The sequence below is a fragment of the Mus pahari genome, chromosome 17 (assembly GCF_900095145.1).
Source record: "Mus pahari chromosome 17, PAHARI_EIJ_v1.1, whole genome shotgun sequence".
Lineage (NCBI taxonomy): Eukaryota > Metazoa > Chordata > Mammalia > Rodentia > Muridae > Mus > Mus pahari.
Window position 1 is genome coordinate 14,974,127 of NC_034606.1, and position 13,898 is coordinate 14,988,024.

General features: G+C 35.2%; 1 protein-coding gene across 4 annotated transcripts in view; it reads right to left on the bottom strand.

The window, feature by feature from the left end:
- Csmd3 (CUB and Sushi multiple domains 3) overlaps positions 1 to 13,898 on the bottom strand; it is a 1,165,720-nt gene that overhangs the window by 1,001,635 nt on the left and 150,187 nt on the right. For all 4 annotated transcript variants that reach the window (XM_021216672.2, XM_029547950.1, XM_029547951.1 and 1 more), the window contains exon 3: positions 10,483 to 10,595. In XM_021216672.2, coding sequence (XP_021072331.1) covers positions 10,483 to 10,595 — 113 coding nt within the window. The remainder of the gene's footprint in view (positions 1 to 10,482; positions 10,596 to 13,898) is intronic.

Consider the following 13,898-nt stretch of genomic DNA (forward strand, 5'->3'; position numbering starts at 1 on the left):
TATATATATATATATATATATATATATATATATATAGAATACTGCAGGAATGATTTGAGAATTGTGCCTTAAGTTTGGTAAGTGGTTATTCACGTTTAGTTAGCTTTCCACAGCTGAGAAGAAACACTTGAAATAAGTTATTTATAATGACTAAGTTAGTTATTGTGGATTATAGTTTCAAACACTTTTGTTTATAGTACTATAGTTACTCGGATTCATTGCTTTTGACGTGTGGTAAACCACAATGTCAAGAAGACAAGCTGCTCAGCTGATAAAAATCAGGGAAGAGAAAGCAGAGAAGTATTCTCTAGATTTGCTAAATCACTATTTTACCTTGAAAATAATTGATTCAACTAATTATTAGAGCAAAGTCATAAGTATAATTAAGTAGGTGAAAATAAAAAGGGAAGCCAACCAGAGATCCACAGATAGCTTTTCAATGTCTTTTATAAAGGAGTATCAGAAGGAAGGAACAATAGCTGAAGATAAGGTAGCTTTGGGAGATGTTTGTTCCTTTGAGTGTGTTTATGCAGAGCTAATACTGCATGCTTTGTGGGAAACAATGGGCAAGATTTATTCGAAACAAATTGGTTATACATAAAAGATGTACATAATCATTCACTGTGGTCAATTTTATTTACCAGTATTTTATTAACATTGGGTATCTCAATATTATCATTTCCAATGACTGAGCACAATAATACCGTTTAATTCAAGCTTTAAATGTACAACCATGACAAAACTTGACTTGTGTGATGAATGTCTTTTTGTGTTTTATAAACAGCTCTTGTTGAAAAGACCAATATTGTTTAGTGGGAAAATGAAATCTTTGGTTACTGATATTGTTAGCATTTTTTCCACTGTAAGTAAAATCATACCAGCTTGACTAGAGAGGATAAATTTAATAATATAGGACTATTATTGAAGATCTTTAAATCACAGATAATTGAAATGTAACCACTGTGTTTCAGGTTAAGTCCTTAAATTGATAGTGTGGAACCTTTGAAATTACACACAAGGTATCCTGCTTTAAATCTAAAGAAAATAAGAATATATAGTTCTAAAATTGGTGTGCTGGGAATTTGTATTCACATTATAAGGTCTTTATAAGGTCTAATACAAATGAAAATGTTTCTATATCAGAAATCTTTTTTGAACTCATATTCTGAAATAAATAAATATAAAAACTGCCTGCTTGCTTTAATTAGTTATATTTGAAGTATGCCATTTGATAAATATAAAGCCAAAAACATGCTTTATCATCTCACAAAGACACTTGTTCAACCATGTTTATAGCAGTATTAGTCATAATAGCCAGAACCTGGAAACAACCTAAATGTCTCTCAACTGAAGAATGGAAAAGTAAAATGTGGTACATCTACACAGTGGAGTATTCTCAAGTATTAAAAGCAAAGACATTGTGAATTTTGCAGGCAAATGAATGGAACTTGAGAATACCACCCTGACTGAGGTAACTCAGTCCCAAAAGGACATGCATGGCATATACTCATTTATAAGTGGACATTAGCCATAAAATGCAGGGTGCCCATGCTTCACTTGACAGAACCAAAGAAGTTAAATAAAAAGGAAGGCAGAAGCAAGGAAGCTGAATCTCACTTAAAAGGGAAAATAAAATAGCCATAAGAGGCAGATGGAGGGAGGGAATTGGGTGGGAGAAGGGTTATGGAGGAAAATAGGGGTGATTCTGTACGAAGTGAGGGAAGGTACAGGAGAGATGGGCAGATGGCCATTAGAATGAAAGAAAATCTTCAACAGATTGGGATGGGGAGCTGTTGGCCATCTCCAGGATGTGACAGAGACTAAGATAAGGGAGGCACACAAGAATCTATGGGGGTGACATTTGCTGTAATTCACAAAATTAGGTATATGGAACCTGAAGAGGCCACCTCCTGAAGCCAGGAAAAAACCCCAGGGGAGGGATATGGACAACAACCCACTCACAATACTTTTGACCCCAAATTTATCCTGTTTCTAGAAATTCAGGGATGCAGGATGGAGCAGAATGGCCAAACAATAACTGTATCAACTTGAGATCCATGCCCTGGGCAAGCACCAATCCCTGATAGTATTAATTTTTGTTTTTGTTTGTTTGTTTATTTGTTTGCTTGTTTTCTCTGTGTAGCCCTGGCTGTCCTGGAACTCACTCTGTAGACCAGGCTAGCCTTGAACTCAGAAATTTGCCTGCCTCTGCCTCCCAAGTGCTGGGATTAAAGGAGTACACCACCACTGCCCAGCCCCTGATACTATTAATGATACTTTGTTATGCTTGCAGACAGGAGTCTAGCATGGCTGTCCTCTGAGGCATTCCACCCAGCAGCTATCTCAGAGGGATACAGACACCTACAGCCAAACTGTGGATGGAGCTTGGGAACTCTTATGGAAGAGTAGGGTGAAGGATTGCAGGCCCTCCACGGAATAGTAACTCCACAGGAAGACCAACAGAATCATCTAACTTGGACCCTTGGGGCATTCAGAGACTGAACCACCAACCAAAGAGCATACAGGTGCTGGACCTAAGCTCCTGGAACATATGTAGCAGATGTGCAGCTTTGTCTTCCTGTATATCTACAACAACTGGAGTGTGGTCGGTTCCAAAAGCTGTTGTCTATCTATGAGATATGTTTTTCTAGCTGGGCTGCCTTTTTTGCCCTCAATGGGAAAAGATGTGCCTTGCCCAGCAGTCTTGATGTGCCAGGGTGAGGGAATATGTGGGGGCCACCCATTCAGGTGAGAAGGAGGGGGGAGGGGAGGCTTATGGGAGGGGATGACCAGAAGTGAGGCAGTAAGAGGGATGTAGATTGATTGATTGAATGAATGAATGAATAAATAAATAAATAATGAACATTTTTAGAAATAAGGACCTTCTTATTTTGTATATACCAGCACTTCCTTTGCTAACTACTGTGATTTCTTAGATAACACAGAATTCTATACGAAAAAAAAAATTGTCTGATAACTGCTCTCATTTGTCATACTAATCTTATAAACTTAGAGATAATATTGAATACAACATGTTTAACAAATAATTACCTTAATAAAATTTTCTATTGGTATGTTAAAAATTTGTTATTCATCCATTTGTAATGGTTCCCACTTCCCTCTGTAGAAGCGATGAGTCCTGTCATTGATCAGCAGCCTAGGGAACTTATTTCCACTACCAACAGAGGGCAAGTTTGGTTAGGCTCTTGTATATCTTAGTCAAACTGTCATATTTCCGGTCATTGTCTTCTGCAACAGACTACTGATGCAATGGACGTACCTTGCTGTTTTCTCCCGGTCTATGGGAAGTAAGGCTCCAGAAACCTAGTGTTTTATATTCTTGTTATTTCTTTGGCTGAACATGAAATAAAGTCTTTGATTGTGGTACAGTATAATTCGGTGTTTTCTGAAGGATTTATTGTTACTGTGAATCAATTTGTAGATCAATCTGTTCAATTTAAAAGAGTGCAAAAAGTCTGAACTTAATAGTTACTAATGATGTCTGAATCCTCAAAACTATGGAGTATCTACATATTGGCTACTAGTCTCTATTAAGTCTGTCGCTACAGAGCAAATATTAGCGTTTAATCAAACTGACTGAACAAAACCGTATTATAGTTTGGTACAAAGTGCTGAGTTCAGTATTGAAGGTGATCATCCTTTCTAAAACCAGTGTCTATAAAAAAGGTATTTTTTAAAATTCAGAAACATTATAGTTATCAGTTCTTTAAAAAAAAAAAAAAAAAAAAAAAAAAGGTTTTTTCTCATGCAACTCATTCAATCAGTTTCTCTCTCTTCTTCTCCAAGCTGCCTCTCATCTCCCCTCTCTCCTGGATACATTTGCCATTCATTTCCCTCACATTCCCCTACACTGAGGCATCTAGCCTTCACAGGAACAAAGGCCTCTCCTCCCGTTGTTGTCCAACAAGGCCATACTTTGCTACATATGCAGTTGGAGCCATGGGTCCCTCCATGTGTACCCTTGAGTGGTGGTTTAGACCCTGGGAGTTCTGTGGGGCCGGGTTGATTGATATTGTTGTTCTTCTTATGGGGTTGCAAACCTCTTTAGCTCATTCAGTCTTTCCTCTAATTCCTCGATTGGGTTCCATGTGCTCAGTCTGATGGTTGACTACAAGCATCCACATCTGTATTGGTCATACTCTGGCAGAGCCTCTCAGGAGACAGCTATATCAGGCTCCTGTCAACAATCATTTCTTGGCATCCACAATAGTGTCTCGGTTTGGTGAGTATACATGGGATGGATTCCCCAGATGGGGCAGTCTCTGGATGGCCTTTCCTTCAGTCTCTGTATTTGTCTCCTTATTTCCTCCTGTGAGTATTTTGTTCCAGTTTCTAAGAAGTACCAAAGCACCCACACTTTGGTCTTCTTTCTTCTTGAACTTCATGTAGTCTGTGAATTGTATCTTGGGTATTCCAAGCTTTTGGACTAATATCCACTTATNAGTGAGTGCATACTATGTGTGTTCTTTTGTGACTGGCTTACCTCACCCTCTTACCAGTCAGAATGGCTAAAATCAAAAACTCAGGTGACAGCAGATGCTGGCTAGGATGTAGAGAAAGAGGAAAACGCCTCCATTGTTGGTGGGATGGCAAGCTTGTGAAACCACTCTGGAAATTAGTCTGGTGGTTCCTCAGAAAACTGGACATAGTACTTCCTGAGGACCAGCTTTACGACTCCTGGACATATACCCAAAAGCTGCTCCAACAAATAACAAGGAAAGATGCTTCACTATGTTCAAAACAGCCTGATTTATAATAGCCAGAACCTGGAAACAACCCAGATGCCCTTCAAAAGAGGAATGGATACAGAAAATGTGGTACATTTACACAATAGAGTACTACTCAGCTATTAAAAGCAATGACTATGAAACTCTTAGGCAAATTGATGGAATTAGCAACATAGTTAAAGGAAGGATATTCATTGCAAATGTGACTAAATCCCGAAAATTACTTATTCGATTCTGAATCATAAAATAAATGCTTTTGTATCATCTTATCCTTGCTATGTGAAGCACAAAGATTATGTATTATAAACAGTATTTTGATTGCCTCATAGATTACTAAGACAGTAAGGATTTTTATTCACATAAAATATTTATTAGCATATTTTAACCATCTTATGTAAACAACGATATCCTGAGTTTAAATAAATCTTGAGTATGCCTTCATGCACTTTCCTAAACTTTAGTCCCTCTGAAGCAGTATATATACTGTATATTCCCTCGTTATCTATTCTGATGGTCAGCTGTATGCTATGTAAACTGAGTCTCAACAAGCACTCATTAAATGTTTACAATATTGTCAGGGGTGTGCTAAGATTGAAGACAAGTGTACAAAGTATATAAAACCTGTCATGTGACATCAAAGTTGTTGCAGATTATTGTGAGTAAAATATTCCAAACAAAGAGAACCAAATTGAGACAAGGTGCTGACACTCTGAGTATATATACAAATGGCATAACATTGACTTCAACTATGTATTTTTAAAAATAATTTTCAGAAATTGACTGAATTTGTTACACAGAATGTCCTGACAAAAAAAGACTTGAGTGAATCTGGCATCATTTAAAAACCATCATTTTTAAGGAAAATAAAATGTTCATAGGAAAGTTCTGTAAATTCACACAACTAATAACTAGAAACAAACTAGAGATTCGGAAAATTATGGAGGCTGTCTTGCTATACTGTGCCAAAATATGATAATTATAAAGAGTTTCCTCTTATTTCTAACATTGTTCAAGCCATTGAAGGATTTTGTAAACATGATAAAATATTTTTAACTAAGAAATGGAGACCCAGCATGAAATAAATAAATCTACATCTATATATCCTATTCTGTATTTTATTGTAATATTGTTTTTATGGAGTAGACTGATCCTGATTAGAAATTTCTTTCTACTCCTCCCATTCCTCCTCCTTCCATGTCCCCAATATAGATACGCTGACTTTTCTTCTCTCATTAGAAAATAATCATGTTTCTAAGTGATGATAATAATAGAATTCAAGAGAATAAGAGAAAACCTAAAATGCTGAAATAGGGCAAAGAAACATGAGGAGCAAGGCCAAGAAAATACACAAAACCCAGATCGACATGGAAACCCACTCCATGTCACAAACTCAGAAATCCTATAGAATCATTAATCTGGGAACCATGATACATACCAAAGGGCCTGCAGGTAAACAAGGAGAAAAATAAAAAATTAAAAAAATCAAACAATTTTCAAAATGCCCTGACACAACATTACCATAAATTGCCTGTTTGCCAAGAATGTCACTTTGGCCTTAGAGTTTTTCAGTGGGTAAATGTATCTTCTCTGTGTAAAGCCAAAGGCAAAAGAATTCAATCTGTGCAATAGGCAACAAACAAGGATGCTGTCTTCTCCTGAATGACAGTTGTTCCACCATGTTTTCTGATCCATCGCATCTGTCTTTATAAAATAGATTTAACAAATGATTTAATAACTGCAATGCTATAGCACAGAATTCTCTTGTTGCAACTCAGCTGTTTTGCCAGAGAATGACTGACTTGATTGTGAGTTATATGCCTTTACTCAAAATCATGCAGAAACTTTTATAGCTTAAGAATTAAAAACAAATTCTACAATACAAAATGAACACTAAGATGCATTGATGTTCTCAGGGAGGAGAAGGGAATATATGATAGGTGAGTAGAATCTAAAAAGTCTAACTATTCTTTTATTTGTCAAGTGTTTATTATAACAGTTTTGTAGCTTTTTAAAAAAACATAACTGATGTATTTGTCATTATTTTTCCAAAGTGTTTTTAGCACATATTGAGAATTGTTCTTATTTTAAAAACACTTTTGTACTACTATGTACTTGATCACAATTTCTTAAGTACAAATTGAAGTTTCCATTAAACTTCTCAAAGCTATATACTGATTGTGGTAGTAGAGCATTTCAATGAACTTTTGAAACTGGCTGGTGTGTTAGTTTTTCAATTTTTGCTTTTTTAAATCTATTACATTATTTTCTGGAGTGAAAAGCCACTTCACAATACGGTGAATAGGTAGCCAAAAAAAAAAAAAAAAATTCTGCGAATGCTTCACAATATTAGAGTTGTCAGCCACATTTCTTATACTACTGAATTAAAACATGAAAATGATGGTGATCAAAACAGAGATGGACACATGGTTAAGGTGCAGGGAATAAGAGACTGCTGGAAACTGAGCCCTAAATAGAGTGCATCTACAGAACTCCCTCCTTGCAAGTGTCTTTTGTATGCAGTAGAGCAGCTGCACATATGAATGCACAGTGGTTGTGACAGCATGAGCAAACCCTAGCAAGCTTGAGCCAGATCTCATCCCAGCATGGAGATGGGAGCTGGGCACTAAGTGTCACCCCTAGCTGAGTAGTTATTGGCAATTGTTAGCTGCAAGAAGAGGAAGAGGCAGTTTTCTCTAAGAGTGGAGCCTCTGGTAAATCAAATACTCTCCAGTGAACGAATGCATATCCAATAGCATCTGGCAAGAACAAATTGGTCTTGATGGGGGAAAAAAATGGAAAAAAAAAAACTCTATGCAAATTTGATGGGATTGGGATTGGATGGTAGGAATGAAGACATGGAACTGGGAGGAGTTGACCTAGAAGTAGGAATGTGATCAAAACTCATGAAATTCCCAAAGAACAAAAATCTATTTTTAAAGAGGGCAAAAGTTTCTGATGTGTTCATCATATGTAGAAAAGCATAAGAACCTTACTCACAATTTGTACCATTAAAAATGCATTTCTTATTAACTGTACCCTTATCAGCTTTCGACAATCATTTAACTATATGACATAGTATGTATTGTTGTTTCTCAAACTCATTGTTTCAGAGAATAGAGGGCCTTTTTCTTCCTGTTTAAAATTACCACTAAAAGACATATGAGAGAAAAATTCTGTGAATAAACGTTTCTAACAATGATGGGAAAATGTGAGACAATGAGAGATTATAATGAGGAAAAGTAAAGAAGCATCTGCATATTGAGAGTAAAAACAGTTTTTATAAATATCATACATCAAAGCTTGATTCTAAGAAATTCAATAAAAATGTTTTCATTCCATGGTGAAGAGTATTCTAATGTGTATGTTATAGAAGAATGGAGAATTGTACCCACCATTGTTTAATTTAATGGTCTACAGTAGTCTAATGAAAGTTAGAGACAGTTCAAAACTTCTAGTGAGGATGGCAGGTGGATTTATATTTTTCAGCCATTTATTTCACACTGGAAAAATTGATTAGAACTGCTTGAAAATTCAATTCTATTCATGGGAAAACACGTGGGATTTGGAGAGTATTATCACGATCTTTTGTTCTCTTACTTTAGAAATAATCAGATCTATCTAAACATATGCAGTGGTGCTCTCAGAATGATCATGTATTAGGCATGCCTGGCTTCCAACTTGTATGAAACATATATCAGTTCCACAACCTTGAATGATTATAGCCCAGAATAACAACCAGAATAAGCTTCAAAGTTCAGATCTTTTTGTACATTCTGATGAGAGCTCAGCTCATAATTTCACTCTGTGAGACCCTGAGAAAATAATCCAACATAGATCTTTAAGATTTTTCACATACAGAGCTATAGAATTACATATTGTGTACTATATTAAACTCAGAAAATTAAGGTAAATTGTTATTGAAGATCAAGAAACATAAGATACATGGCAAAGATACCAAAGTGTGGTAGCCAGTCCCTCACTGCAACTTGTATAACTGTGTTATATATTTAGAATTAGAACATCTCAAAAGTATGTTTAAAAGTTATAAAATATATGTCACTTTTCCTAAAGAAAAAATATGACAGAAATTTACAAAGAGCAAAACACTGAGACATTAAGAGTCATGTTTATGATAGCAATGATAGTCATTGAAACACTTTGAAAATGAATTTATAGAACTTGACAGCTAAACCAGAAAACATGCTAATGTCAAAACTCACCACCTGCTCTTATATTTTAATATACTTTGTACTTGTTTGAAGTGTAAACTACTCTAAAAATAACTCTGTAGTTTAATGAAAAGTATATAAGATTTTTCCAAAAAAATGCACTTAGAAAATATTTGCATTCTTAACATCACAAGAATTATCAAAATTATACTTAAACTTTTGTGATTGTGGTAATGAATATTCTGAATTAACTTTTCAAGATGAATAAAAATGTCTTGCAAAAATGATTAAAATGAAGATTGAGGCTGGGCAGTGGTGCCATACACCTTTAATCCCAGCTCTTGGGAGGCAGAGGCAGGAGGATTTCTGAGTTCAAGGCCAGCCTGGTCTACGGAGTGAGTTCCAGGATAGCAAGGGCTATACAGAGAAACCCTGACTCAAAAAACAAAATGAAAGAAAGAAAGAAAGAAAGGAAGGAAGAAAGAAAGAAAGAAAGAAAGAAAGAAAGAAAGAAAGAAAGAAAGAAAGAAAGAAAGAAAGAAAGGAAAAAATGAAGATTGAATTAATTTTCTTTTCTAAGAGAAGAATTCAGATGGGTATGCCACAAAAGGCTATTCAAAGCTTTTACATATGTTGATATTTGAGATAAACTTAGGAAGCATTTTATTTCCTTGGTATACTGTATTTTAGAAGAAGAAAAACAAGAAAAAGAGGAAGAAGAAAAAGAAGAGGAGGAAGAGGAGGCAAAGGAGGAGAAGAGAGGAGGAGGAGGAGAATCATTGTTCTACCAGACAATACTTATTTTGCAAGTTTCTCAGATATAAAATGTTTAAATTTGCACTGTTGCATTTATACTTCTTTCAATATTGTTTTGTAGCATATTCTTTAAACAATTATGTATAGAGAATACTACTATGTTTGAGGGGGCAGATTTTCCTCATATACATATTGTTGTTAAATAATGAACAGAATGTTATTAATCTATGAATTCTACCAGAAATATTCAAGAATAGATTTTTTTACCATAAAGAATTTTATTCACTTTAAAAATATGCATTTCTACACATCTCAGCATCCTCAGCAGAACTGAGATTTCTCTACACCACCCATTACTCTTTGACCATACTACCTTTTACTCTAAACTATGGTTCATTAAGCCTTGTTTTGATTTCGTTATAAACTCTTAAGGAAACTGAGGAAGAGGAACGTTGTTCCGATGCCTAGAATTAAGCTGGTGTGAAAACATAAAAGCTAGTAACACTAGCTGTTTACAGTACATTAGTGATTAATAACAAAACAAGTTCCTTGGGGAATAACGAGTTTGTTGCCTTCTTCTGGCTATCACTGGTACTGCATTCATATCTATGGTGCACATAAATAAAATAAAAATAAATAAATATTTTAAAAAATATGAAGCCATCTCTTCACAAGATTTGGGACCCATAGGTAAACACTGACACTCTTTATACTCCTATGGTGTGTAGTCTTCTATCATCACACTTGGAGGACTCCTGTTCACATACAGGAAAATGGAAATTGGTGTCTTTTGTATTACCATCACTTACCTTCATAATATACTTTAAATCCGTGAGCACTAACAGCAAAGTCACTGGTCAACCGTAGAGAGAACACAGATTTGGTACTTGTCACTGGTGGTGGTAGGTGGAATCCTGTTAACCTAAAAAGCAAAATGGAATTCTTAGCAGTATAGTCATTAAAAGGATTTCTAAAGGGATTAGAAGGCATGTTATCAAATTCCCTTTTTTCAATTTACTCATTATACACAGATATTTCCTTCCAATTAATTATAAATTAGCATCGAGGTACATTATATCAAGTAAACTTTATTGGAATAAAAGTATATTGCTTTTTATAATATCTATCAACAGTAACATGTATTAAAATTCTCATTAGTTCAAACTTTTAGAATGAGAATTTTTCAAATTTGTGTTTAAGAATATTGTGTCATTGGTTTTAGTAAGTGGTCCTTTAGAAGAAAATTTCATTAAATACATGATTTGTATGATGGTTATAATGTATGTGTAGATCAATATCCTTCAACTAACAAATTAGAACATAGGAACAGAAAAATATATACAAGAAAGTAGAAAATAAATACTCTAGTGCAAGTAACAATAGTTTAAAGTCATCATTTTTCCAGGTACAAATAATAGTCTATGACAAAAAAAAAAAGCAGCTAATTCAGCTGCCAATTCAGAGATATGTATGTTTTTCCACATGACAACACGTATTTTTATAGGCTCAAGAGCGTTAGTTCCTATTTTGTTTTATTATTTGTGAAGAAGTAATATGTGATGTTATAATGAATTAGTTATTTAAAATTTCAGGTTAATTATAGTTATAATTCATTGATATCTTATGACATACTTAAGTGTAACTACTACATTACTTCTTCCTTAATGTAACTGCTTAAAATGATTAGTGACTGCTAATACTCATGCAAAGCCTCTACTTTACCTGTGATACTATAACACAAAGTTTGTGTCATTTTTGTACTCTGACTGAAATGTCAATGCAATAAAAGTAGCATATAATATCCACTAGTATTAATGGCAATTGTTTTAACTGTGGACCTTTTGAAAGTGTCCTTTTTTCCTTCAGAGCCTAATGGATCATATTTTGAGAACCATGGTTTCAGAAGAATTCATAGCATATGTATTGGGTAGTCATGAGGGGTCAAGCAGCAGGGATAGGCTTCCCTGCTATGGACTCCCTTTGTATATTTTGAAAATTTTGTCAACCCTCAAAGAGGGTTTACAAATAAAGTGGTCCTGTCTTTTTCTGAGAAATTCCTGCAGTCAGGTTCCTCCCCCATACCACTCTAACTGTCAAAACTACATTTCCAGCCTTTGTAGCTATCACGTAGGTCATCTCCAGTCCATCAATAGGACCCTCTGCATATTACACCAATTTTAGGCAAAACGTCTGAATCAAATGCCACTAATCCCTGAGCAGAGAAACCCATCAATTTTTTTTAAGTTTTTCACAAAACTGAGCATAAAAACTCACCAATTCTGAACAGGAAAACACACACACACACACACACACACACACACACACACACACACACTGAAATTTCTACTCTGGAATTCTCTGCCCTCACAAGAAATCCTATCATAAAGGCTGAGTCTGCCCAGTTCCTGGCTGTCATCTCCTTGTAGCAGAGGCAGCCACCTCTGAATTTGCCCCTCTTATTCTGGACCCTCCCAATAAATCCCTTTTATAAGTTTGCTGCCTGATGTGACTCATTAGACAAAGGCAAGAACAGAAGAATGGAAGAAGCAAAGAAGTGGAGCACGACTCCTCAGCTCAGCCTGGGATACCTTCCCATGGGAGCTAAAACACCTCTGTTGAGGAGGTTTCCTCTCAGAGCTGTGTGGTTCCTAGGCTTTCTTGTCTCAGGATACCCTTCAAATGGGGTATGATTTTCCTTCAGAGCTATGTGGTTCCTGGACTTCCAAGTCTCTAAATACATTTCCATTCAAGCAGGAAGGCCAAAAGCATGTGTATACACTTATAGTAATCATATATTCATCCTACCCTTAAGACATGTTTAGGTTCTTTAGAGTTTGTCTAATATATTTTCAGACTTGTAAATCTTCTAATTTTTTTTCCATTTCAGGATGTATTCATAACTTTGAATTCTTCTCTTTCTATGTAAGCTGGATCCCAAAAGTTATATATGAAGCCATTTTGGAAAATAATGTTTGTGGGGTGTATGTTTATGTGTGTGTGGGGGCAGTGGTATATGTACACCAGGAGAATATGTTTGAGAGTATTTTTGCTGGTACCTCTGCACTCTGTGCTTGTTGAGGCCAAGTATCAATATTGGGTGTCTTTCTTGATCATTATCAAGATCAAGATTTCATGATTACTTGGAGGAGCATGGTCTCTCACTGATAATGAGTCTGGAAGGCCAACGAGTTCAAAGAATCCTTTCTTCTTCCACTCTTCATCATTAGTGTTTGAGACATTCACTGCTACTACTGGGTTTAACATGGGTGGGGCAATCCAAAATCTGGTCACCATGCTTTGCCCGAAGGCTTAACAAACTGCACTATCTACACAGACCTTTATACTGTGAGTTGTTTCTTGGGCAGTTAATTGAGTTATATCTGTTATAAGAAGCACATATCTGTATTTAATATTGTAATGATGTACATTACTTGTATTAATGTCACATGACATTCTCAGCATGACTAAGATATTTAGAACTCATTGACATTGTCTTTATGTATCAGATATTTCAAAACTTTTGTAATGAAGAATAGGTACATTCTGTTTGTATCCCCAGTTCTAGTTACCGCAAATGTATACAATACTATGATCACTGCACACTTACATAGGTCTGCCCAGAGTTCAGCTGATTCATTGCTTAATGTCTTATAAGCTACAAATAAGGTGACCCTTAGGCTTAATGGCTTTCTCAAGGCTCCAAACTATATCAGTCTCTAATTCAAAACAATGTCTGTTGCCACAATTCAGTTTTCTATAGTTGCATAATTAAGCTCTCTGACTCCTTGATAACTGAAGAGTTGACTTCTTTGAAGAATTAGGACCTTGTCTGTGTCTATTACTTCTTTTGTGTCAAAACCCTCTAAATTCTGAAGCAATTAAATTATGTTAAATGGATCTCCTTATTTAACATGTATAATCTTTATTCCATCTGCAAGTTTTCCTCTGCCATGCTGTCAAGTATTTTCAATTGTTTTTATAGAACCACTATTTTATCACACTTATTAGTTAGCACTTGTTAGATATATTATTTCAAATTGAAACTTTAAATAGCTTAAATATATATTTAATGTAAATATATAAATGTAAATATAGCTGCTAAATCTGGGAAAAATAATATCTGAAAGGAATATGAATACATGTATAACATGATTATGATTTTCTCTTATTTTTTTCTTCATGTAAGTTGATATAAATAAAAAGTATACAAATTGCTGAACTGACA